At 32.9% G+C, this 27078-nt stretch overlaps 4 protein-coding genes across 5 annotated transcripts; 1 reads left to right on the top strand and 3 right to left on the bottom strand.

Annotated features, from left to right (window-relative positions):
• Positions 1 to 1576: 1576 nt before the first annotated feature.
• On the bottom strand, positions 1577 to 9768 carry LOC149487166 (uncharacterized). The gene is made up of 14 exons (XM_089697362.1): positions 9574 to 9768; positions 9279 to 9389; positions 8901 to 9037; positions 8286 to 8550; positions 3558 to 3587; positions 3425 to 3484; positions 3099 to 3134; positions 2957 to 3016; positions 2763 to 2801; positions 2645 to 2683; positions 2174 to 2371; positions 2032 to 2088; positions 1759 to 1874; positions 1577 to 1684 (listed from the first exon to the last, which is right to left on the bottom strand). The coding sequence occupies exons 1-13, from the start codon at positions 9739 to 9741 to the stop codon at positions 1818 to 1820; spliced, it is 1257 nt and encodes a 418-aa protein (XP_089553488.1). The 5' UTR covers positions 9742 to 9768; the 3' UTR covers positions 1577 to 1684; positions 1759 to 1817.
• Positions 9769 to 11663: 1895 nt separating this feature from the next.
• LOC149487165 (CLIP domain-containing serine protease B4-like) lies at positions 11664 to 16136 on the top strand. Its single transcript, XM_089697442.1, has 9 exons — positions 11664 to 11949; positions 13072 to 13124; positions 13209 to 13300; positions 13502 to 13689; positions 13992 to 14121; positions 14337 to 14518; positions 14834 to 14934; positions 15339 to 15521; positions 15750 to 16136. The coding sequence occupies exons 1-9, from the start codon at positions 11865 to 11867 to the stop codon at positions 15858 to 15860; spliced, it is 1125 nt and encodes a 374-aa protein (XP_089553568.1). The 5' UTR covers positions 11664 to 11864; the 3' UTR covers positions 15861 to 16136.
• Positions 16137 to 16416: 280 nt separating this feature from the next.
• LOC149487164 (GILT-like protein 1) lies at positions 16417 to 20542 on the bottom strand. Its single transcript, XM_089697436.1, has 5 exons — positions 20327 to 20542; positions 18554 to 18685; positions 17254 to 17427; positions 16931 to 17071; positions 16417 to 16571 (listed from the first exon to the last, which is right to left on the bottom strand). The coding sequence occupies exons 1-5, from the start codon at positions 20399 to 20401 to the stop codon at positions 16434 to 16436; spliced, it is 660 nt and encodes a 219-aa protein (XP_089553562.1). The 5' UTR covers positions 20402 to 20542; the 3' UTR covers positions 16417 to 16433.
• A 3260-nt stretch (positions 20543 to 23802) lies between these two features.
• On the bottom strand, positions 23803 to 26789 carry LOC149487163 (uncharacterized). 2 transcript variants are annotated; one of them, XM_089697122.1, is made up of 6 exons: positions 26568 to 26789; positions 26096 to 26266; positions 25648 to 25785; positions 25258 to 25446; positions 24295 to 24428; positions 23803 to 24064 (listed from the first exon to the last, which is right to left on the bottom strand). In XM_089697122.1, exons 1-6 carry the CDS (start codon positions 26724 to 26726, stop codon positions 23803 to 23805), a joined length of 1053 nt encoding a protein of 350 aa, XP_089553248.1. In that variant the 5' UTR covers positions 26727 to 26789. The 2 variants fall into 2 exon arrangements, with proteins under 2 accessions (XP_089553248.1, XP_089553247.1); XM_089697121.1 differs by lacking the exon at positions 26568 to 26789 and having other exon boundaries at positions 25258 to 25436; positions 26096 to 26256.
• Positions 26790 to 27078: the final 289 nt, after the last annotated feature.

The following is a 27078-nucleotide window of genomic DNA, read 5'->3' as shown; positions in this document are numbered from 1 at the left end:
ACAGAAATTCCAAATTCGAAAACATTCAGCTACTCCACAACAGAGGGCGTTAGTTTTCGATAGATATAAATTTGAAACGCAACACATAGAGATAAGGTTGAAATTTGTGTCACTCAACATTAATGACATTAACTTGATATTTATCTGATGCTATGCTCTGAGGGATGTCGGCCTTGTTATCGATATCGAGATATCGATAATTCACAAATAAATATTTTTTGTGTATTTTTTTTTCTTTCTATTATACGAGTATAGTATAATGTGTCACATTTTGGAGTATGTTTATTACTACTAAGTACGTCTTTTTATATTATTATTATTAAATAAAAAACGGAATAGAATAGTATAAATCTATATTTACAAAATACAAACAGAAAATATGCATTATTTTAAATCTTGGAACTGCTGTAGGTTTGATGTATCGGTGGCCTTTGTTAGACCGCTTAGTACTGTTCGGCATGCAGTTAACTCGTCACGTTGTATTTATCCATTTCTCTTTTAAATTAGCCTCTTTGGGAAATCTATAAATAAATTAGACAAATGAAAGCTAAAGAAAAATAAAATAAAATTTAATATTTATAATGTTTGTCTTTTCTAAAGTATCGATACTGTCGATATGCACCACAAGCATCACTAAAGCGAAATTCGTTTGTTTATTGCAATAATATTCCAGAAAGTCTTGTTTGCTGTTCAATCTATAATAGTACTAATTTCTTATGAATTAAGGTTCATTTTGACTAGATATTTGTATACAATTTTGACAAATTACGACAAGCGAAGTTATAACATAAAATATAATTAAAATAAATTAAAATAAGACTTACCGACGGTATGAAATGCCTTCATTGCTGATATTATTTCGTCTGCTATCATTTTTGCACTCTTTATACCGAACAACACGTCCTAATTAATGAATAAATATGGAAAAAAGGTTTGACAGCTGACAACCGACTCGAATATTTTTCTGCGCACAACTGAGAGCAAGTTAGGTGATCTAAACTTATCATTGACACGTGGGCCACGCCCACATCACACTTCTATCTACTTTACTGTTCTGTGACTATTAATAATTGTTGAAAATAATATATACCTTCCCATTATTTTGATGATACTTATTTCCAGATCTACCGTTAGAAAATTTACGCACATGTTTACTGTTTTTCAATAGCTTGATCTGAAGAAATCGCAGGCTGAAAACAGAAATCAAAATTAAGAATTTAACTGCAAATTTTTTATTCAAGATACATTCTTCACAAATGATTACCTACATAGTACGATGCATGCATCAAAAATTAATGAGCGCGTAATTACCTACCGTAGGTTTTCTAACAAAACAACTTGAGCATGTATTGCAATGGCATTCGCATGTGGCTTTAGATTTTTTCTGGAAAAGAAAAAAATATGAATACTTTCGTAACACAAACAGCTGTTTTATATCTCCAATTTATTTCATCTCCAAAAAGCGGCCACCCTTCGCATTAGATTTCAGTCGCGTCTAAGCGATATCAGGAAGAACTTGTAAAAATACAGCATTCGGCTTTATATTCGAAAAAACTGCAGAAAAATTTTGACTTACGTGAATTGAGACTATGTTAAAAAGTTTTCTGTTGTGCTTTTTTGCGCTATGATTATGTTCCTGAAACACTGAATTTTCTTGGTCCGTCAAATTAGTATTATTACTGTTCTGTAAAGTAAATAATTTATCATAACAAACTATAAAATAATTACATACTTCAAATATAATTGTTTTCAGCTTACTTCTGAACAATTGCAGTTCTTATGTTCAAGAGCGTAAGATTCAGGTAATACCATTATTTTTAAGCCTTTTTAGGGGCAAAACGAGTTTCAATTGCTTGTTTCATAGAAGGATTGTTCTGAAAATTTAATTTCATAAGTATACTGTATACACATTACACGTAAATTAATCACTAAAATATATGTAATATGGCTATGTTAAAACCTCATTGTATATTAGCTACCAATATTTATTATTTACCAATATTAGCTATTTAACCAAAGTTTATTACTTACTCCAGGGCAAGTTAGGTTTGGGCATTTGGCTTTTTCGTTGTCATTGCATTTCCCATACTATAAGAAAATAAAGAGTTCAATCATACGGTTAACATTGCATCTAACTAAATATATTATAAGATTCTTTATTAAATAAAATAACCTTTGGGCATATTTCGTCCGGTGGTTTGGGGCCCTGTCGTTTCCTCGGCGCCCTGCACGGTGGGTTGTGGAAACATCTCGTAGGATCGTTGCAGGGGGCCCCGGCTCGTGCGGGCCAGAAGCAAGGCATCAAGTACGGGAAGCAGGACGATGGGGGCACGCAGTGGGGCATGTGGTGGCAGGAACGGGCAGCTAGGGGCTAATGCGCAATGGCTTATGTTTATGTGATTATTGATAGGGTATTTTGTTTTGTGGTTTAGTTTTTTAGTGTTTGAATGAAATGGGGCAAGTATTTGCTTCTTAAAAAAACATAGTTTGTGTAGGTATATAATAAATCTAGGAAATAGGAAATATAATAAATATTGAAACCATTTTTAGTAATGCCTATCTTGTAGGTAGTTTCTCGGTAGAAGTTAAATCAACGAAGATATTATTATGATAATAATTGCAAATATAAATATTGATAACTTACTTTTTGTAAAACGCAACTCGATCGAGGTGTTAACTCAATCTAAACAAAAAATTGAAACATTTCTATTTATATGTACATAATAATACAATGTAAAAAAATAGATATTAATTTTACTAACCGGTGAAGGTTCATATTTAGGTTTTCGTTTCAAAGATATCTGAAAATTAAAAAAAATGTATAGGCTGGTAATGTAGAGACATTTGCTAAACTAGTAGCTAAGTTTTCTTTTTTTTTTCTTAGCTAAAAATATTTATTAATTCTTAAATTTATTATGAAAAAGGTTTATTAAAAATGTCTTAAAAATAATTTCACCTTCAAACCAAAACAATTACTGCAGTCAACCATGCACTTAGATGGCGAGCACGGTGCAGACTAAAATGGATAATAAAAGATACATTAATGAGATATAATATTAAATTTATTTCTATCCTGGATTTACAAAACATCTACGTACCTTACAGCTGCATTTTCCTTTAGGACAGGATGAACACTACAAAATAAAGTAATTTTTAAGTAAGAAGGTCGTCAAAAAATACCCAATTTATTTTTAAAAATTTATACTTACTACTGGAGGGCATGGCGGGTTGTCCTGAAATCATTTATCATATTGTAGTATGGGTGTATCTAAACTAAAATATGAAACGCTTCTAACATTACACTAATTATATTGTAGAGTAACACATTCTCTTTTTTATTTTCTTCTTTTAATAAGTTTTATTATTATTTTACCATTTTATAATTAACTACATATTATGTATACCTATTGTTTTAGATACATACGCAAGGAGGTCCAATACATATCGGACAACATGGGTCAGTGCATCCGTTGCAGCCTCCACACTATAATCAGATCATAGGTAAGTATAATTTTGTTTATCTAGTTAAACAGGTAAGTAACTTAATAAATAAATACCTTTAAAGATGCTGGTAAGTCGCTATTACTCTGAAAATAAATAAATATTAATTACTTAAGTAACTAGTATGTAAGGTAACGGCACCAGTGGTGGACAAGCATCCAGTAATGGACAAAATAAATATTAAATTTAAATATTAAGACCAAAATTAATGTTATATAATTTGGCAATACTTAAAATAAAAGTTTGGTTCATAAGCTATCAAAATACAACATTTCATCTAATTCGGCCAAAACGTTTGAAGATGGCAGAACGTTATGTTTAGTTGCTGCGACTCGTTTCGAAGAAATCCGTTTTTACTAAGGAAATCCTTAAGGAAGTGAGGACACAATTTTGGTCATAAGAATTTTTGTATAAATATTAGCAAAATTTGATATTACTTTTATTTATAGTAGTTAATTGTATGAAATATTACACGATTTAGTATCATGATAGGTTATGTTGTTTAAATAAAATTCTTCAGTGTCCATAACTGGATTTAATTCTATGGATATATCCATTTATGGACATATGTCGAAAATAAACTTTTTTTAAAGGTATTAATTACATGCCCTTTTCTGTATTGTCTTTTCATTCTGATTAATAATATACCTATCACGATCATTTCAAACAAAGGGTTCCAATATTGTACAACAATTGTCCATGACTGGATTTGCTTTGGTTCCTATAATGGACATTGACATTTTTTGTTGAAATTACACTAATGGGTGCAACAACATAATATCTTAGATCTACCTATGAAGAATATATTTTAAAAAATGGGTCATTATGTGCTGTGCGACTCGTTCTCGGCTTCATTCTCTATTACTGCGTAGAGAAGTCGCATACTTATGCGTATTGTAACGCATCTATCATAGAGAGTTCTCTAATGAACTGTTTGGATCGCTGTCTGCTGCTAAATTCCACCACCATATAGCACACACGCTTAAATTTCATACACACCATCTTGACAACAGTTTAAAAAAAGCTTTTTGCCTCGTGCTACAATTTGGAATCCATATCGATGGACCGATCAGATTAAGGCTGTTGGCGGATTCAGATTGGCGATTCACTTCACGAGTGTAGCGGAATGCCAGGAAACAGAGAGATATGGCGGAATATCGTGAAGCGGGTAACATCTACCCCCCCAAACCTCATGTTGACCACGTTCGCTCTGACGAGAGTGATAAGACGAAGAAGAAGAAGTCCCAAAATGGATGGAATGGCAGTACTTTTTTTAGTTATATTTTTCATCCCTGACTTATTGAGAAAAAAAACCCATATTGGTGTTTCTTAACGGACATAACTCGTATTTAACGATGCATTTGTCCAATTTTTGCCTAGAAAATGGAAATTAAGACTGTTTTAAATATTATAACTGTCCGTATTTAAGCAAAAAGGAACCACCCAGCAAAAACGCACTTCTGAGATATCAAAGGATTTACAAAAACATTTGCAGCTCTGTTAGATGAAGTAAAATTAAAATTTATTTTATTTAAATTCATTGATAAATTACTTATTTAAGCATGTGTATATAAATTTGCTCTGAATATTCTTAAACTTTCTAGATAATTAAGAAAATGTGCATGTGGTTCCTTTTAACATTTATCAATTGATAGGTTTTCTCTTATACAAAAAGGAACCACATCCCAGGGATTTAATGATATAAATGAAACTATGTATTTATAATATCGTAATTAAAGCTTTTATTAATAAAACTAGCTTCCGCCCGCGACTCCGTCCGCGCGGATGTCGGTCTTCGCGTGGATGGTTTATTTCTCCATTTTGAGTAACTCTGACAATGACATCTTATAAATATCTATTGGACCCAAATACGGCTAGGCCTATAATAATACGCAACGTGTGTTCGCGGTTCTACAGAACAACGTCTATGGATAAAACTGAAAAATTAAGATTATTTTTTTTTTACGTATTTTTCCAGGATAAAAAGTATCCTATTTTACGCCCAGGATAATAAGGTATAATTATACCAAGTTTCATCGAAATCGAACCGTTAGTTTTTACGTGATGCCTGAACATACAGACAGACAGACAGACAGACAGACAGACAGACAGACAAAAATTTTTTTAATCACATATTTGGGTTTGGTATCGATCCAGTAACACCCCCTGCTATTTATTTTTTCAATATTTTCAATGTACAGAATTGACCCTTCTACAGATTTATTATATGTATAGATATATAAAATAATACTTATATAGGACGTTTATTCGACGTTATCATCAAATTGGATTTCGAAATCCACCGTGTCTAGTCCATCTATGTGGTCTTCTATTGCATCATCACTAATGAGACCGTTATAAAAACTGTGCATCTTGTGGAATGAGATGTAATATGGACTGAATATCGCTAGAAGGTGAAGAAAGCTTCTCCAGAGGCAGCGACGTATAAGGTTCTTCGTTATCTTCTGTAATAAAAAGAAAAAAGCTTTAAATCAAAATAATAAAGCCGCGTGGCTTTTATACGTAGGTAGGTATATGGCGACAGCAAAATATTATTAGTTCTTATAAAGCCGTGTCCCTACTAGACGACTAAGTATGTTGTATGTACATGCGCCATGTACAAAAAACTGGCTAAGTGCGAGTCGGACTCGCGCAACGAAGAGTTCCGTACCATTACCTATCTATAAAAACGCCAAAAAAATCACGGCTTATTTTTGGGAGCTTCTTAAATATTTATTAAGCTATTGCATAGCTTCTATCGCGGGCCTTGAGCGCGGGGACCGAATCGAGAAATTCCGTTACGAAAAAACCTCACGCTCTCCACTCCGACGGGCTCGGAGGTGCGGCTTGAAGGCATGCTATGCAATAGCTTTACCGCGGCAGTCCCCGAGTGCCACACGTCTTTTTTTATTCTGTTTTTTAGTATTTGTTGTTACAGCGGCATCAGAAATACATCATATGAAATTTCGACTGTCTAACTGTCACGGTTCATGAGACAAAGGGATAGACAGACGGACAGCGGAGTCTTAGTAATAGGGTCTCGTTTTACCCTTTGGGTACGGAACCCTAAAAATCATACGCAACAGTGGCAACCCTAGCAAAAAATTAAATAAACTTGTTAAAATTTTTAATTTCGCAGGCTAGGGCCTTGTTCCGGTCAAAACAGTAGCCGCGCGAGTTTTAAAATCAAACAAATAATTATATGCGCTGAATGATGTGGCTGAATGTACTGTACTGAATCTGAATCTAAACGTATTTTACCAAAATAGTAGGTAGGTACCTAGATCATCGACAGTTATTTTTAAAACAGGGTTTAGACTTTAGTAGTTTCATCTCACAATGACAGATGAATCGTACTTAAAATCACACCACAATCGGGAATGAATCAAAAGTGAATAAAGCGTACCTGCATTTCAGATTCAATAAGTACTTAAATGCATTAAAAAAAACTACTTACCCGTTGTATCTTCATTATTATCTTCGGTGTTCGTCTCCAATGCTTTTCTTACCCATTGCTTGCTTATTTATTTATTACTAAAAATTTTCACATTTAATTTTAAAGGTAATTAACAAAAACAATAGAACTTACTTCGCGGAGGAAAAAAACACCGTCACGTATTCGAACTACTTCGCTGAATGTCACCTATATTGACAGTTGTTCGACGTTTTACTTAAAAAATTTAAGTTTTGCACTTAAGTAATGAAATACGTTGTTTAAAGATGAAAAGCATTGTAACAAGTCAAGGCATTTGGTTCCATATAGCGGTGATGGGTTTCAGATTGTTTTACAATATTTATTTATGCATAATAGAACCGAATGCTTGTGGTTTTATTTTGCAATAAAAAATTACAATTAAATTATGTATTTATTTTACGCATAACCATACCACAGAAACCTGGTTCCATTTTGTGTATTAAAAATAATTGTTATTAATAGAAATATGTGTAATGTATAATGGTACCAAGTAGGTGTGGATCTGTTTTGTATAAAATGACATGATAGTAATATCGTTTATTTGTTTGAACAAAGCAGTCCCGTGGTGCTGTGGTTCGGTTTTGCTTAATATGGTATTATTCGTTGTTGCTGGTGGTTCCTTTCTGCTTTTAGTATACCTTGTTTCCAACGTAAAAATCAAGTGGTTCTTGTTTGTATAAGAATTTAGACCACTTTTGAATGAGTATTCTTCAATAAAAGTAAAAAACGAAATTTGTCGAGTGGTTCCATTTTGCATAAATACGGACAACTATGCAAAAAAATAAATACGTACTATTTTTTATAAATACATCCCCGATTTATTATATTCCAATCATCATTTTCAAGATTCTATTGATAACTATAAGTCTTCTCCAAGTGTAAATAACTGGAGAAAAAACATTAGGTACAGTCCATAAATGGGTGTTCATAACTGGATGTTGTCCATAACTGGGTGTCCATCATTAGATTTTTACTGTCCATCACTGGTGCAAAAAAGTGGTTTTTTAATTTATAAATAACTTCATTATTTATGCATTGTAATCTTTTTTCTAACATTGATTACGTTAAACTAACATTGAACTAAAGGTATAACTTAACAATATCCAATAAAGTTAAAAAACCTACGAGAAATATGCAAAAAACTTCAATTTTTTCCTTAATCTGTACAAGACTGGTGCCGTTACGTTAGGTAGGTACTTCGTATTAATTTGTAGGTAGTTATTATAATACTATATAGGTGTTATGTATACTACTACCACATACTAATAATAATATACTACGTATACAACTACTACATTAATATTTATACCTTATGCCTACAACAGCCTTTACCACAGCATATTTGTACAATGGCAGTCTGTGGAAACACTGGCTTTTCATCTTTGCGACTTCTTTTCGATGTTTTCTTTCCCACGATGGCAATGTTCGACATTCCAAACATATTGTGCTCTCTATCCAAGCGTAGTATAGTGGATAAACATTTATCTCCGAAGCTGAGACGACGGTCAATGACGTCATCAGATTCTCGACTGCAGGTTGAAGTTGTTGAGTTTGATGGTGATAATGATGGTGAACTGAAAATGTCAACAAAGAGATAGGTGGTTCTTAGTAACGCCAAATAGGTAAAAAGGTATTAATTGTAAATTTAATTCATTGTCGATAGAATATGATCAAAACGAGGTGCTTAACATTTCCCGTATTTTTCGGTTAACAAATCAATTGTTGTGGTAAATTTTAGTTATTGATACTGATCAGTATAAAAATTAAGGATTGTTTTGTCTAATTATAAAATACCTTCTAGCTTCATTTTTTTCTCCTATCTCGCACTCTAGCACCTGTTAGTGCGTTTATGTTTCTGGAAATATATTCATTCATTGGATGATAGTCGCGATGAAAACTTTAGATACTTATTTATAATACTAACCTAGATTCTGCATAACCCTCTTGATCTTCCGTAAGCCACTTCATCTTGGTCAGTTTTAAAATATTAGCGTGGTTCCTTGTGTCTTCAACGTCTTCCTCTTCGATGCCTTGTAGATCACTTGTTCCGTTTGATATTTTCTAAAAGAAACGTTAAATTTTAAATGAATCATTTGACATTGTTAAATATTTGTGGATATCGTGTAGAAAAGCTCAAGAAGTTTATATCATATAATAATAAGTTTTTTGTCAAAAAATGGTCATATTCTCATTTTGCATTGAATTATAATAATATTATATCCGAGTTATAATTTTTAAATCTTCAAGATGATTTCTACGAACAAAAAATTAATACGTAAAGATACCTATTATTAAATCTCACCTCATAAGCCGCGGTAGCTCCCAAAAAGGAGTCTTGGTCGCGTCTATGAGATTCCACAAGCTCATGCAGGGCTTTGGACCTTTCTACTTGTATTGGACGATCCTCGTTCATCTATAAAGTACAAATTTATTATGTTATTTTTTATCACTTTATTGAGGTAATCATGTTCGGAGAATTCCAAAAAATTCACACGGAGATTTCTCAAGAATAGGTCCAAATCAGAATATGCCTTGTACAGATATATTATGGCAATATTTTTTGCTTATTATGCTTACAATAAGGTTGTTCAAAATACCGTTAGATCATTATCACCCTGCAGAGAGCTGTGGCCGTGGACAGCATCGTCGATCGGTTTCACGTCATTGACCATGCATACATAAGTGTAGAATACGTTCTGATCCGAAGCACTATTCCTTAACTTCATTGTTCCGACTCTATTGCGGTACTGGTTATTTGAGTTCATGTTATGTATTATTATTGCGTGTTCATCGTAAAAAGATGTAATGAAACGGGGAATTTGAAACCCATCATTGGAATAACATAGATATTAGGTATACGATATAATTTTTCTTACGCCATGGTTCAACAACTTCAATCAAAAAGACATCAATTTGAATCAACCGTCATTCAATTAGTTTTTTTGGGAGTCGCTTGATAGAAAATTCGTAGAAAATCCTTTTTGATTTGGTTTTTTCGTTAGGTTTAGTTTTTATATGATTTTTTGTGGGTTCGGCATGTGTTCCTTCACACGCATAATATGTGCATTTTGGATATGTGATTAATTTAGGTATTTACCTAAAGTCATAGAAGAACAATTTTTATTCACAAAAGCGAGCCAACATTTTCTTAAAAATGCATGATTTTGTGTTATAGACCTTCGCTACTTTTAATCTATACGTGATTCTAGTGGTTATAATTTAATTTGGTTCATTGTATGGGAGCATAATTATCTGATTAGGAAGTGCTGTCAGTCACCGTCATGGTTTGGTTTTAGTGGCTTGGGAATGTGGAAGTTTGCTATTAGTGGTACTTATGAATTTGATGTATAGCCATGGATACTATAATATGCTATAAATTACCTAAAAATACTTTTTATACACCTGCTGACCTGCACTTTTATTGATACCTATAAAAAATACTTGCATATAGGTAGGTACTTAACAACGGTATGTAAGGTACCTAGACTGCTTAAATTGAACAGGAGATTGGAGTTTGGAATACTATTTACATTTTAATCATTAACAATAAAAAACTTATATAATTGTCAAGTCTATATTACGGGTTGCGATCACCCCATTAAAACATCTGAACGCTATAAATATCTTAAAAATAATATGTACGACGATTCTTCACATTAACTACTGTACCACTTAATTAAATGACGTCCAGCGGCCAGGTGTGAATGACATCGCGTCAAATAAAAAGAGAATTCAACAAAGGAATAACAAAAAACTGATTTTGCAAAAGATTAACGGCCACGCTCTACGCGTCTCATGTTCGAGCAATTATTTTTATAGCCTTTAACTATTAATGATGCTTCGTATGTATTTAATAAGCTGGTATCGTATACCTGGCTAGTGAGGGTTGTAAATTATAATGAATGAAGTACCTAGTCCTTTTCTTGGATATACAGAACTATAGTCTATGTCTTCGTCACAACGTAATATTAAAACTTGAATGTAATGTATTTAGTTGTTCTCTTTTGTGGATACGTTGAAACTAATAATATAGATCTAGTTTGACCTTATTGGACTTATGGTAGCATTTTTAGCTATTCTCGCTGTTTTAAAAAATATAATATTTTCGATGATTGTATGTGTAACTACTTAAAGTTTTTGTCAAAAATATAATTTAGTTTCATTTATGAGAATTCAATAATACTACACATGCACAATATTAAATACAATTTAAACCAGACTTTTATAACAGAGAAGGGACTTTAAAATAAAGATAACTTTTATAATATGATGTAAGTATAATGTTTGATATTATTCCATAAATATCGTATTCACATTTTAAAGAGGAAGATCTTCAAGCCTTTAATTAATTACATTTAAATAAAATACGTGTGAACGTGATTCATCTCTTCAACTGCTGTAAACCTTTTATTATTTATAGCTAACATATTATAATTATTTAAAATATATCGTTCCCACCTATAAGTCCGAGATATTTATTTCATAGGACTATGGTTATTTTTTTAATTCGTTAGGTTCTCAAAAGGTTAGTATACATTCACATAATAATTATTATACCGTTTAAAATGGCACAATTTTTTCCACTATATTACTGGTTTCTTCTTAACAAGTGTCAGTTATTTATTAGAAGATATACCTTCATCCCTATCTTCTGCAACCTGCTGCTACATGAGCAATTCAATATCATAAACATATAAAAAGTCTAACAAACATCCCAACAGGAGCTTTTAATCTGTATCAAAAGGTTGAGTAGCCCTGCACCAGGGAGCCGGCTCTATCGGAGGCTTTGTACCATATCATTTATGCTGTGATCACACCGCCATTGCAACATGTGACCACAATATAATTCATTGTACCAAATACATTGTGTGAAGGTGATGTGATAAACATGTGTATACGGAAATTAGTTAATATGAACACGGTTGTTGTGATTTTCGTTTTTGTTTTTAAACTGGTTAACGGCCAGTTTGGAAGTAAGTACTCTAAATATTTAAGTACTCATTAGGTTTTATTAATAAAAGCTGTTGAAAAATTCAAAATTTCACTCAAAGTTCGCTGATCTTTATTTAGCCAACTGGTTTTTTGTGACCCGTATAAAATAACTGAGTTACAAAGCAAACCTACACATACAGGCAAACGAGATCTCAACATATTATGTTGTCTTTTATAAATTGAAAAAAATGTTGTAAGTGCATTCCTGCGTCTTACGACCTTCTTTCTCAGTTCTTAAACTATCATTGTACCAACATCAAATCGGTTCAGTGGTTAAGGTATGCAGAAGATACAGACAGACCGACATAATTTCAAATTTCAATTTTTTTAGTTAGGTATAATATTAGGAATTGAAGGAATTATAATATTGTAGGAATTGAACTCGGGATCACATAGTTACTTACTTATCCAACGGTGCAATAATCTCCGAAATCGGTCTATAGTTCCTGAGATAAGCGCGTTCATGTGAACAAACTTTTCAGATTTATATTATTAGATATCGATGTTTAACATTAAATAAATGAAGATTTATAGATGCCATATATATCCTAAGGTTTAGTCATCATTAATTTGTTTTCTTTTTGCTCTACATAACTGATAAATACAATTCCTTTAATTTTAACCCAATTTTATTGTATTGTTGGATGACATTTACCACGTCTGACATCACTATTGAATAATTACATACAATGCATTCAATACAGCCTCCATTACCAGATCATATCTATCAGAGGCAAGGTCATCAGTAATGATGATGGCTCATGCAACATTGGTTTAATGGGATTTCCACTAAAAATCAATGATAATAGAGATTTAACTATATATGCATTGATATTGTTAAGGCTATTTTTATTTGCATAATATACAGTATGGCAGTCCAAATCAACCTATAGATATAGCTTATAATATAGATTTCATTCGATTGCTTCTGATGATAAAATCTTTTTCTCCTTACCGTGTGTTAATGACATTCATTCTATCATACTTCTTTTTGTCGAATATAATTAGTTTGCAGTTTTTGTGTAAAGCTAGAAAACATCCAACCATCAACTTTTACTAATAGAATTTAGATTATTTAAACAATAAATTTAATAATATTTCAGGTATATCAATAAGTGTAGGCGGTCGTCAAAATGTGGACGAAGATCCTGGAAGCGTAAGTATGGATAAGTTTTACCTACTCCTAAAAGTTGATACTGTGAAATGATTTTAATACTTATTTTTGGACTTTCTTTTTCAGGCAGCATGTCCTCCGAACACAACGTGCGTTCCGATGAGTGCTTGTCCGTTGTTAGAAGACTTACTTGATTACTCGTGTTTCTCATCAGATAAGTATGTCTTCGTATCGAAATAACATTATTTTAATTAGCTTATTATATCATGTATTATAAAAAATAACATATGATTTTTTTATCCTCTGAAATGGATCTCACTCCGAAATTACTCTACACCCATGCGCTATTAATTAAATATTTTAATTTAAAACATGTATTCCTAAATTCCGAAAGGCCTAACTTTCATTCTGTACTAAAGGTACTTCCACCGCCTCAACGAGTTGACATGCGGCAGTTCAAACGAAGAGGACTTCGTATGCTGTCCTTCTTGCGACTGTGGCAAGGTTTACCAGCGGGGGACACCAGAGTGCGGACAGAGTATGGTCAGGGGGGTAGACTATAACGGTATGGGAACACATCCGTGGGTCGCGAGAGTAGGGTTTACTAGTGAGTACATGTAAATTATTTTACTTATTCTAATAAACAATTTTTATGATGTGTTAACTCCTAATTCCGTAAAATTCAAAGCATTCACTTCGCCATACCTCCATGTAGGTACGCAGTTGATGCCAATTGTTACAACGTGAAATGAGCTAATGCCAATAAAACCCCTGTTTTACAATCTACATAGTTCAGTGACTCGTATCATAGACCAACTTATGGAAAGATTTTCCTCGACACCTTTTTAGTCCCTTTTGTTTTAATTATTTTTTCCAGTATACAATTTAATAGATACAAATTTATTTCAGAAACATCATTCGGGAGTACGGACAAAGATAAAGAGGCTTTGCGGTTTGCTTGTAGCGGCTCCATCATAGCAAAGAGAATTGTTTTAACAGCTGCTCATTGTGCGCTGGCAAAACCTGAAGGATACAAATTGTAAGAATATTTATTTTCTTTTACAAATATTTAACTTCTTAATGTGATTTAATATAACTGCTTTGACAGTTCGTAATTGTTATTATTTAAGGAAATCTTGCGCGTATTAGTATTCCACGATGCTTCCTTTTATTTAAGCCATATCAGAAACAGAATTTATAAATACTACCTAAGCAAAACAAGGTCCTTTTTTTATAACACGTCAATTTTCTCAGGTCATCAGTAGTAGTGGGCGAATGGGACACCGAAAGAAGTACGGACTGCAATGACTATTTCTGCGCTCCCAAAGCTCAAATGATAAAAGTGGAGAGCGTCTCCGTGCACCCGGGTTATGAACAGAAGATATTCCGACATGATATAGCTCTTGTTATATTGAAGGATGAAATTAAATATTCAGGTATGTTTAAAAACAGATAGTATAAGTTTTCTACCACTTTGGTATAATACTAAATAGTTCGTAAAATTCGCATCAAAAATCAATACCTATTCTAACATATTGTGTTATTTTAATATAGATAGTTTGGAAACATCTGTTATGAGATGGTCTTATCGATTTATTTCCTATACATAATTTGGGGAACCCAATATTTTTTGCCAATATCCTACGTAGATTTTAACATATTTCCAAATACCACATCTTCATATTGAAGTATATTAATTACTAACGACCTTCACCAGGTCAATGCATATCACAAATCTGTAATTGTTCCAGTGACAGCCGCGCCGATCTGTCTGAACGATAAGCCGGAAATTGTGATCAACGAGCGGGCCATGCTTGTCGGATGGGGGAAATTATCTGGTCAGACTAGCTCGGTGAGTTAATTAGTTAAATTATGGCTATAGTATAATTGGTTAATTGGACATTTCTAAATAACCTTTAGTTGCAATCCTATCCCTGGGATCCTGATGCCCTGTGATCTTACTAGCAACTAGGCTCATTGTTTGTCAAAGACTTTAGATGTAACTTACCGTTTCAACTAAGTTCACATTGCTTTAATTAAGGATTTTAAATATGAAAATGCATTGACGTGCATTCCTTTCTTGGATGTATGTTAAGGCGGAGATTTCCCTGGAGGTTACCTCGCATAAGATACTCATAATCCACGGGCTATGTCGAAAATATATCTTAACTCATATTATAATCTAGTATTTTTAACTAAGATTTCTCTATAATATTTCTGTCAAAACCCCTTATAATTCCAACCAAAACTATACAGGTAAGCCGTCAACAACTACTAGAAGTGCCTCTAGTACCTCTAGAAACATGTGAGCGTATCTTTGGTGACTCTGTGCCGATACATGAGGGGCAACTATGTGCGGGCGGGGAAGAGGGAAGGGATGCGTGTTCGGGCTTTGGAGGAGCACCCTTAATACTGAAGCGAGATGGACATTTTGTACAAGTGAGTCGTCATTCTATTTTTAAAAATTAAAAAAGTTGTCGATTTTGGCGCGAATTATTCCAAGCAGAGCGGTGAGTCGTCAAAAGCTGTTAGAAGTGTCAACTGTTTCTTTAGTAAGGTATTTTAGCTCTACCTACAATACAATTGCAATTATGAATTAAAATATGTTTTGTCATGTATATCATATACCTCTTTCATTTATTGTTTTTTGTACAATTATATTTTCAGATCGGAATAGTCTCGTTCGGTTCAGAAAACTGCGGCAGCGAAGGCGTCCCGAGCGTTTACACAAACATTGCACATTACTATAAATGGATCATAGATAATTCACCTTCTTAAAATACGTAGGTGCTTATGAATGGGAAATATTTCATTGTTTTTAAGTAGTAAGTATATTATGTCGTAAAAAATCTGTTAATTTTCAATCAGTCTATGGATTAAAATCTATTTTTTTGGAGACACGTACAAACTCTTATAAAGTGTGTATTTCAAAATAAATATCCCATTTAGATGCACCTTCATGTTCTAACAATAACGTAGAGTAGGTAGTTATAAGTGCATAATATGTTAAGCAATATTTAAGGGCCATAATAAAAAGTGATAAATTATTCATAACTTGTTTTTGTTGCACGTTGTATGTTCCTAGAAATCTAAAGCATATTCATTATTCATGTTCAACATAAAGACTGATTCAATTTTAATTTTGGCATAGATTCCATTATAGAACCTGATCTTTGAAAAATGTATAGGCATCTTTGGTCACGAAAATTCCCTAGGACTGTCGTGCTTAAAAGCGAAGCTGCGAGCGCTTTTTTGTATTCCGTGTCTTATGTTTTTCATTGCAAATGTTAAGGATTTACGTATTAGGTAACGTTTCGTATAAAAAAAATAACAATTTCTTTCAATATTTATTCATCGTTGGTTAACCAAAACATAAGTCAAAGCCATATTGTTGTAATGTTCAGCGCACGGCGGCGCCTCCTTGAGTATCGAACAGAGAGTCCCGATGAGGTCCACTTGAGCATTGTCCTGAATGTTTTGATCGAATTCCTGAAAACAAATTACAAATATGAGTTACATTTCATCATTGCTCCTATAAAATAGCTCTAGAATCCATGTTATTATATCTTAGGTGTAGATATAGTAGAATATTTTGCGTTACTAGGGTGGATGGTCATCCATCTTAAGAATCTATCACGAAAGATCTTAAACATATTATAAACTAATCATTCAATTATAGCATTATATTATATACTTACTAGATAAGGTACTATAAAACAAACTAAAATAATAATAAAATTTCACTACAAAATCACACACAAATGTGAAAAAACTAAACGTACCTATAGAATATCGTGTGTTTGTGTATTGATTGGATACGTGCATTATGACATTATTAAATAACTTACTCCATTAACAATGACGGTCGGCACGAAGGTCGGGGCGATCAAACTAGTATAGTATTCGCTTTGCAGCTGTAAGTTTGTTCCCTCGTTACCCACGACGCAATGTTCCACTCTATTTGCTGGAAGTCCTGCTTTTTGGACGCACTGAAACATTTTAAGGAGATAGTTAGAAATATTATAGCTAGTAAGTTATGGTACGTTCTGAATATATTATAGTAGATATATAAAATTTATTTTTTATATAACTATTTTTAACAACATTCCTTTAGCTTAGTCTGATAGTTTATAGCAAATTTCGAGCAGGTCAAAAAAATTGTCAAATTTACGGTCAGATCTCCCTGCGCCCCAGCTCTAGTTTGCATTTCACAGGCAACATACGCGACTTTCAATTTGTCACTCTGTTTCTTCATCATATTCAAAGCACAGTCTTGGACCATGTTGCCCAGACATTCCCCTGAACCATGCTGACACTCGAATCCGTCATTGCCATAGTCGATACTCTGAAAAATATTTATACCTAGGTAATACATAAAAATACTTTTTGTTAATCTTCTTCTCTTATATATACCTAATAATGAATCGCAAAATGTGTTGGTAAGCGCATAACTCGAGAACGGCTGAACCGATTTCGATACTTCTTTTTTTATTATATTCCTTGAAGTACGAGGATGGTTCTTATGTAGAGAAAACGTAAATATTATGTACCACGGGCGAAGCCGGGGTGGACCGCTAGTTTACTATAATTTTTTATTAATTTAGTTAAGTACATTCAGGAATACTTACAACTATGTATAAGGAACAAAAATAAAGTTTAACTTATTGGACGGCCTTTATAATAATTTAATTAGTTTTGACCTCTACAATGAAAATGAAAATTATATTATCAAGTAGTTAAGTAAAGAAACACATAATAATCTATACATATAATAAATCTGTAGAAGGGTCAATTCTGTACATTGAAAATATTGAAAAAATAAATAGCAGGGGGTGTTACTGGATCGATACCAAACCCAAATATGCGATTAAAAAAATTTTTGTCAGTCTGTCTGTCTGTCTGTCTGTCTGTCTGTCTGTCTGTCTGTCTGTATGTGAAGACATCACGTGAAAACTAACGGTTCAATTTCGATGAAACTTGGTATAATTATACCTTATTATCCTGGGCGTAAAATAGGATACTTTTTAGCCTGGAAAAATACGTAGAAAAAAAATTAATAGTAAGTTGTTCTGTAGAACCGCGAACACACGTTGCGTATTATTATAGGCCTAGCCGTATTTGGGTCCAATAGATATTTATAAGATGTCATTGTCAGAGTTAATCAAAATGGAGACCATCCACGCGATGACCGACATCTGCGCGGACGGAGTCGCGGGCGGAAGCTAGTTAATAATATAAATACTTAATAATCAATAGATTATAAAACACACCTCAGCATGCAGTTATTTAATCCGCTTTACATAAAGTTTTCTAAGAAAACTAGATTCATTGACTGCCATAAGGTTTCCTTAACTACTAACTGATGAGATGATCTATTCTATTCATTTACTAGGAGGCGGTCATTCATTTACTGAGGTGCAACCTCGAAAGATAAAGAGACTTTTCTTTGACTTCAACGTATTCTGACTTACCCTCGACTTTCCGAAAGGTATTAGGCGCAACTTCACATAACTATGTAGCAAGTGTATGGCTGGTTGGAGCTGCCTCAGTATGAAACTTTTGCTGTCGGGACACTCGCTCTCATAGTATACTGCTAGCCGTAACTGGAAGAAGAGTATGAAAAAAAGATTTAGTTATTTAATCAATAACATCTTATCTGGGTAGATCTCAAAATTATCTAGTTATATTTTTAATTATATCTCGCAATTATCTTTTTTGATAGTCTGATTGTCTGATTCTAATCTAGGGATTAATTTTTAAGTGTTTTTATATATTGCGCATTTTGTCTATACGAAAAGTAAGAGATTCATGAAAAAATAAAAAAAAGACATGTGGCACTCGGGGACTGCCGCGGTAAAACTGCATAGCATGCCTTCAAGCCACACCTCCGTGTCCGTCGGAGTGGGGAGCGTGAGGTTTTTTCGTTACGGAATTTATCGATTCGGTCCCCGCGCTCAAGGCCCGCGATAGAAGCTATGCAATAGCTTAATAAAATAAAGTTTGTAAAATTTATCCAGTAATGTACTTGATTACGACATAAAAGCTCTACATAGAGTGATATAATATAGAGTCGAATAGGCCTGTTAAACCACTTTCACTGACCCACATAAAATGAAGATATATTTTTGACCTCACCGTTCTTAAGTACATATATCAAATACCGGTTATTCTTATTATAAATTGCAATGCGATATATTTCTCCTACCAGATGATAGTTTAAGATTTATCGTATTTATTTTTCGTCACAATATAGAAATTTTATTAGATATTATATGTAGGTATAAAAAATATTTAATTCTACAGCGTATTATCGTGATGCGGGTTCGAATTCGCATCTCTCACTTTCCCCAGAATCACCTACAGTTAAGTTTAAATCATAAAGAAGAAGAACATACCTAATGTATTTAAATTGTCTATTTATTAAATATATAACGTTCAGGTAAGTACTAGGTATGTGTATTAGTAAATTACTTCGTATTAATCTTCAGCCATGCATAAATAGCTAATTATATAATATCTATAGGAATCAATAATATTTCCTTCAATTGAAATACTTATACACGCAGTTACCAAATTAATAGGTACGTTATTTCATGTATTTAAAATGAATAGGTAGGTACTTCAAAGACATAATTATGGATATTTGATCAACGTGAAACTTTTATTTTTGTCACCACATTTGTGTCGCTGAAATGAAAACTCAAAGTAACCAATATTTTTCTTGTTTGTTTATTTATTACATTATTGTATGTATTATAATATATTCGTTACTCTATTCATATATTTAACCTTCATACATAACTTCTGGCGGTAAATTTTCATAGTCAGTCAGGCGTTTGTATTAACTGTTTACAGAAGCATCGAAGCGAACAAAAATGTTCTACAAAGTTAATTGTTTATGGACTTGTTACTCGCATAATATATATTATATGAATTAGTTTTAACCAGAGAATATGGTTTATTTTACAGGAATAATTTGATTTCATTGCAAGAAATTACATTGGGTCAATATCGAAATTTTACTGCTCTTGGTTTAAAATTTAAATCGACATTTAGAATAGTTTTAGGTAAACTAAAATTTCAAGGTTCTAAAAAGTGCAAATTACATTTTAATTGGAGATTTTTTTTTTAATTTAAAATTAAATCATTACATCACGCTTTTTTCGGCTTCAGTTAAAATGTTGTTTTCAAAGGCACTTCATCCTTGTAGTGACCTCCTCTTTCAGGAATAAATTGGAAATTACCTTATGAGGTCCCGCTGCATCACTCAACCAAAACAAAGTCACTGACACAAGACATATTGTAAATGCACGCATCATGTTTCATAAAAAATTGCAGTAAGAATTGCACTATTCACTGAGATATTTTCATTTGTGTAAATAACTATAGTATTATACTTATATATACGTGTTAACACTTTGTCCGCACTGCAAGAACTGATATTGGTTCGGCTAGAAATCATGTTACTTTTAATTCAAGTCTATGTTATTAGGATAAGTAGACTAGCATCGATCGTTATGGTCAACGATGGTGCACTGTTTGATATTGAATAGGCACATGAAAGAGAACTTCTTTATTTAATATTTTTTGTAATAAATACAAATAAATATATCGGGACTATTTTCACACACGGCACGATCTGATCCCATACTAAGCTTTCGCTTTTGTTATGGAAACCAGATGGTTGATAAACATACATAATATATAATCTTCTTCTTATATATAAAATCGCAAAATGTGTTGGTAAGCGCATAACTCGAGAACGGCTGAACCGATTTCGATAATTCTTTTTTTATTATATTCCTTGAAGTACGAGGATGGTTTTTATGTAGAGATAAAAACCGGCCAAGTGCGAGTCGGACTCGCGCACCGAGGGTTCCGTACAATTTAAGGTTTTCGGAATTTTTCCTTTATGTGTGCTATAAAACGTTGCTTCATGCCAAATTTCAAGATTCTAGGTCGACTGGAAGTACCCTTTAGGTTTTGATTCCCTTGCGAGTACTTGCGAGTTTCAAAATATGCAGCTTAAATTGCTGTTTCTTTTGATTGCGTTGACATAGAAGTTTGATTTTGTTACAGCTTAAAGGTATTATAGACCTGAGTATTTGGTATGAATTTCAATTTAATACCTCTACGCGCTTATGAGGAAATGGGTAGTAAGTTTAAAATTATTAAAAATAAATATATTATCTGATGTAACTAAAAATTTATGGTTTTCGTAATTTTTACTTTATCTATGCTATAAGACGTTGTTTCGTACCAAATTTCAAGATTCTGAGTTCACGGGAAGCACCCTGTAGGTTTTGATTCCCTTGCAAGTGTCGAAAATTTGCGGCATAAACGGCTGTATCTTTTGATTGCGTTGGCTTAGAAGTTTGATTTTTTCACAGTTTCAAGGGACAGTAGACCTGAGTAATTGATATAAATTTCAGCTTCATACCTCCACGCGTTCCTGAGAAAAAGGGTCTTGACAGACGGACGGACGGACGGACGGACGGACTAGACAACGGACAACAAAGTGATCCTATAAGGGTTCCGTTTTTTCCTTTTGAGGTACGGAACCCTAAAAACGTAAATATGTACCACGGGCGAACCCGGGGCGGACCGTTAGTTTTAAATAAATACTTAGTTACATAGATAATTAACACCCATCGAACCCACGACCAGTGGCTTGGAAGGCAGGGTCCCTACCAACCAAGCCAACCGGCCAACAATGATAAGAAATCATTCTTATAAAATATATTATGATCGACTACATCCAACACGGAAAAATATATGTTATACAAATTTAATTTGGCGGTACCATTCTTAACCATCTCATTTATTGAATAATTTTGTATAAAATACAGCTATAAGTAACTACCATAAGCTAGAACAAATATAACTTAAAATTGCAATATTATTGGAGAAAGGAAAGCTACACACGAGGTTGCAAGAGTTATGTAAGGGTCAGCTCACACCGAGACGCGACGCGGCGCGACGCTGCGCGCACTTTTTTCATAGAGCGACTCAGAATATACTTTATTCACTACACGAAAAGACACACATTACATTGTGAGAATTCAGATTACGTTGCACCACGCAGCGCTGCGCCTCGAGGTGCCTCGCGGCGTAGCAATGTGTATCTTTTCGTGTAGTGAATAAAGTATATTCTGAGTCGCTCTATGAAAAATGTGCGCGCAGCGTCGCGCCGCGTCGCGTCTCGGTGTGAGCTGACCCTAAGTAGGTAATATTGAAAGGATCTAAAGTCTAAATATTAGTATAATTGAAACTACACTTAACAAACTATCAAGTTGTTTTTTTTTGTTTACAGTCATATAATATTTGTTTGCTCTTTCCGACCGAAACGTGTCGAGCGAAACAATACTTCATTAGTTTAATAATTAATAACAGTTATACTTACTTTTCCATGGCTTATTTTTAATTTTATTTTTACTATTCAGTTCTCAAAATATCATACATATTTGGACGTAAACTGTGTAAATAACAGCAAATGATAATATGAAGATCCAATACGGTTGTATTAAATATACTGCATACGAAATTAACATAATAATGATTATGAAATATAAAATTTCCATTTATTTTTCACAGGCATTTTGTGTATATATTATTTTGTAATTTGTACGGTATGGATGTATTTCACCGTGATGACATTTTTAAATTTTGACTGTGTCGTCAGGCGTCATCTTGTAAACAAAGATTAAAGATTAAGAAATGTTTTTACTACTAGATATCTTTACGTAATAGGTGTCAATATTAATCTATGTTGTGATTTAGTGATTATGGTTTATGTTATCTATTTCAAATAATGTAGAGATTGTCTAATCTAAAAATGAACGCCCCTCCACTGTGTTTACGCTCACATTCAAAGTACGCGTATAGACGCAATACACACAAATTGGTCTGCCTCATTGGTCGTTCAGTCCTCCAGTCCTGTCCATGCCCGAACGACAGGACCAGTTGGCCAACTAGTGCATAAATGACGCGATGCACGACAGAACGGACGTGTCATTCCGTACATAGCGCACTCTCCCCGCCATACAATGCTAGGCACCTGAACTGATCGCCCGATTAGTTGACAAATCAGTGCGCGAAAGTCAAAGTTTGCAGTAGAATCGCCGCGCGCACACATATAAAAGTGGTTCAATAATTATTTGTCCTCACACATTGAAACAATTAAGTTTAGTGGAAGGGCGTTCATTTTTAGATTAGACAATCTCTACACACAGAATGTACAAAATAAATTTCTATTAGGTATTATCTATTAGATACTATTGATCATAATCTCTACATGGTACGGTACATGTAGGTACATTAGACATTACTTTTAGACAAAGTCACTTTACATTTATACAAGTCACTAAGTATACATTTATATATTTATATACTTTTATATAATATTATAATCCTTAATCTAGGTAGGTACCACCAACGATACCTATGGCTTTCTAAGAGGTTTTCATTAAAACTCAAATAGAGCGATTTAAAAGCAAAATTTATACAAAGTTACAATGACTCTAAACTTTGGTAGAAACAACAAGTCAAAATTTGTAATGTGAACTCGAAACAAAACAAAAAAAAATCCTGCTCTTACATTTTAAACCCTTATCAATTGTAGTTATAAGTAACTTAAAAGCTCTATCAAAAGTCAGATCTATGACAAAAAAAAATACAATATAGTTAACTAGTGTGTATTTGAAATTAAAAAAGCAAAATTTCACAGTCCTTTTCTAACTAAACGTTTATTCTTCTCCGTATATGGGTCAAATACAGAACATAAAGGTTTTCTTGATCCAACTGTAGAGTTTTCTGTACAATAATTTGCTTGTATTAGCGATTGTTCTTCTGGTATGTTTGTCTGTAAATGAGCTATAGAACTTTGATAGAAATTTCTTATCCTATCTTCAAAATCGTAAACTTCAGATTCAGGTCTTGATTGTACAGTCTTGAAGTTGTCTCTTGTTTCCGTACGGAATGAACTGAAAAAAAAATGGGGGACATATTTTAGCCGAAAAGAGCTACAATCTACATATTTACAAACTAGAAATAACATAATATTCTGTTTAAGATAGGATTGGTAGTTATATGTACATAGTAGCTTCAGATCTTTGAGAAAATTCTGATATTGTTTTAAGGGGTCTTATCGGGCAAGAGTAGTTACTAGAAATACAAATTATTATCTTTCAAAAACATTACTTAAATAAATCACCTAGGAGTCCATTGCAATTTATTATGCGTTCTTATTTCTCGGAAATCTTCCTTGAACTTCGATTTATCGTACATCGATTTGGGTCGACTTAGAGGTAGACGCCATTTATCAATAGATGGCTTTGGCGATCGAATCTAAAACACGTTTAAATTGCGGCACCGATTAATGATAATATTTTACTTGGATCCGTTAACTATAGCTTGATTCGTGATATTATCAAATTGTATTTGGGTATGTGCATATACTGAAGAAAATAGTCTTAAATAAATGAAAAACATTTCGGTTAGAACTAATTACTTAAATAATCGATTTTTACTTTCAAAAATAAAGTTAAAAACTATTATAGTAAACTGTCGCAGGCCAATTGTTAACCCTCTTGTTTATTGTATATGCTTATATGTATGTATGTATATTTATGTATGTATATGTATGTATATTGTATATATATATATATGTATGTGTCCTTATATATATATTATATATTATATACATTATATTATCTGTGTAAGTATATAATATTTATAATACAGGTATATATGTATGTATTTACTATGTAGTTATAGTATATAAATATTATTCTGATTCATGCACTTTTATTTATTATGCACCACCATGATTAAGTTAACTATTTTCCTCGACTTTTTTGGGTTGCCTGGTAGAGATCGCTGCCAGCGATAAGGCCGCCTACTGTACATTGATTAATTTATTGTTAAGTTTATAAAATGTATCATATCTGGTGTACAATAAAGTATTTTTCATTCATTCATTCATTCATTACTGACATAACCTAAATTATTTATTAAATGTACCTACGCTAACATAGGAATAAATATATATTATTATAGTAGGTATATGAATATTAAAATATAACAGGTAGGTAGATGCTTATGTTTGTATATTTATACCTATACGTTAGTGTTAAGTAGTTATCTACCTAGTAAATAGCTAAATTATGATACTTGCCCAAGGAGTATTGGAGTATGTGTAATAAGTCATAATATCATTGGTATTGGAGATTCTGCTCATTTGTTCAGCAGTGAAAGGTCGATGGTGGAGCCTGCTAGTGGTTAGGTACGGATCCAATAATTTTTCGAAGCCCTCGTGGGTAGTGTCCAAAGGCTCGATCCCTTTGTTAAATGGTTCTATAGAAGGCTGTGTTTAAAATTATTAATTTAAAAATTAGTATCTGCAAACATTCCTTAAATGAACTGTTAAAATTTAGGAGGATAAAACTTTAAACTTGACGGGTGTTTTTCTTTCGTCATGTCTTTAAATATTTATAGCTAGACATCAAGGTTTCTTCTTTCCATAATAATTTTATATGTTTTTGTAAATATTTAGTTAAATACTTACCGGATCTAAAGGCAATGAAGCTGGATGAAGAAACTGTTCTTTGGCAGTAACAAGTCGACTGGGTATTATTTGTTTTACGAATGATCTCTGAGTTTCTGTGATACCGTGTGCTTTGTGAGACGGTGGTCGTTCTGTTAACTGTGTACCAAGTAATATTACTATCAGTGTTAACTGTTAGAGTAATATTAGTAGGGAAAGGGCCACATAGAAGTCACATATTTTGAGTAAAGGAGTAGAGTGTGAAGTTAAGGCGCAAGATTTGGAGGCATTGGCTCTACATCATATATCTAATTATTTATTTGACAATTCCTTTGTAACTACCTAAATGTTTTGATGGGATAATATTTCTTCATGCGTCGTGTTAATTAATAAGCACCATCAAAGTCCCGCCATGAAAGAATGTGAAGTCTGGCATATTAAAACTTATTGTGAGAAATGAATAATTTACCGTTCTGGGAGGAGGATAGATGTATAAATTTTCCGTGCATGATGTGTTTTTACTGTATCTTTTTCTTTCGGGTTGTTTTACCCCATAGTGCAAAGCTGTTTGCGATCTCGTCAATTCATTGGTGATGTGATAGTTTCTGCTATAGTTTTTCTCCTCTTGAATAGGTTCCTTCTGCAGATTATTATTGAGTACATATTTATTACTAAGAATAATTAAATAAAACATGTTTTAGAATACTAAATCGTATAAATATTACACAGAAAATATAGGGATAATATATTAAAAAAACAACTTCTTCAAAACCCATTAATTTATAAAGTTACTGTATGCGCGATAATACTTCCGATTTGTTATAATTTTTATATGATTCACATCATATATGTGTTAACACTATAATTTCGTCATGGATGTGAACATGTACACAATATGTAGGTACGTAATATTGAAGTGCCAAACTATAAACAAAAAACACATTTAGTACCACACTATGTAGAGTTTCTGGGATACTTTTCCATCGACGTGCTATTGTTTCACTAGATATTCCAGTATCGGAAAATTGTCTCACGGGATAATCTAAATTTAATCTGTCCCAATGAATAGGAGTTCTTTTATTCGGATAAGATGCCTGCATTTTCAATACTGAAAGTGTTTACTATCGAACCAAATTTAAACGTGTACTGTAAATTCTAATGTTGTGTTATGTTGAATCGATTACCAGTATTGCCTTGGCTACGCAATGCGTTAAATAAAAAAAAAGTCGTGGATGTATTTACCATAGTAACTATTGATTTGTGCCTTTTAAATCTGGTACGTAGTTGTTAGAACTTAGAACATTGCAGGGTAGTGCAGTTTCCAAGATTATGCTATGTATAGACCTAGGGGGATTCAAGTCGTACTTAAATTTTTCTAATAATAAATTTAACCTATGATACTCTTCAGTGTTCATGTAGGTACCTAACTTTCTAATGGTAAAAGTAGTTTGG

The sequence above is a fragment of the Colias philodice genome, chromosome 7 (genome assembly GCF_061535455.1).
Source record: "Colias philodice isolate Cphi_HAF_F1 chromosome 7, ilColPhil1 Martin Lab GWU primary, whole genome shotgun sequence".
Lineage (NCBI taxonomy): Eukaryota > Metazoa > Arthropoda > Insecta > Lepidoptera > Pieridae > Colias > Colias philodice.
The sequence above is the reverse complement of the archived record's forward strand: the minus strand, read 5'-3'. Positions and strand labels throughout refer to the sequence as shown.

What these genes read in the sequence shown, in the direction of transcription:
- LOC149487166 (XM_089697362.1), bottom strand. Translation starts at nt 9,741, where the DNA reads ATGAACTCAAATAACCAGTACCGCAATAGAGTCGGAACAATGAAGTTA. An exon ending in ACTTACCAGCATCTTTAAAG is followed by an intron (nt 3,485 to 3,557) that starts GTATTTATTTAT and finishes ATCTGATTATAG; the next exon opens with TGTGGAGGCTGCAACGGATG. An exon ending in AAGGAAAATGCAGCTGTAAG is followed by an intron (nt 3,017 to 3,098) that starts GTACGTAGATGT and finishes TATCCATTTTAG; the next exon opens with TCTGCACCGTGCTCGCCATC.
- LOC149487165 (XM_089697442.1), top strand. Translation starts at nt 11,865, where the DNA reads ATGTGTATACGGAAATTAGTTAATATGAACACGGTTGTTGTGATTTTC. An exon ending in TGGACGAAGATCCTGGAAGC is followed by an intron (nt 13,125 to 13,208) that starts GTAAGTATGGAT and finishes TTTCTTTTTCAG; the next exon opens with GCAGCATGTCCTCCGAACAC. An exon ending in GAGATGGACATTTTGTACAA is followed by an intron (nt 15,522 to 15,749) that starts GTGAGTCGTCAT and finishes TTATATTTTCAG; the next exon opens with ATCGGAATAGTCTCGTTCGG.
- LOC149487164 (XM_089697436.1), bottom strand. Translation starts at nt 20,401, where the DNA reads ATGATGCGTGCATTTACAATATGTCTTGTGTCAGTGACTTTGTTTTGG. An exon ending in ATGCAGCGGGACCTCATAAG is followed by an intron (nt 18,686 to 20,326) that starts GTAATTTCCAAT and finishes CTCTTCTTCCAG; the next exon opens with TTACGGCTAGCAGTATACTA. An exon ending in TACCTTTCGGAAAGTCGAGG is followed by an intron (nt 17,428 to 18,553) that starts GTAAGTCAGAAT and finishes AATATTTTTCAG; the next exon opens with AGTATCGACTATGGCAATGA.
- LOC149487163 (XM_089697122.1), bottom strand. Translation starts at nt 26,726, where the DNA reads ATGCAGGCATCTTATCCGAATAAAAGAACTCCTATTCATTGGGACAGA. An exon ending in TCTATCCTCCTCCCAGAACG is followed by an intron (nt 25,786 to 26,095) that starts GTAAATTATTCA and finishes CTTGGTACACAG; the next exon opens with TTAACAGAACGACCACCGTC. An exon ending in AAATTGCAATGGACTCCTAG is followed by an intron (nt 24,065 to 24,294) that starts GTGATTTATTTA and finishes TTTTTTTTTCAG; the next exon opens with TTCATTCCGTACGGAAACAA.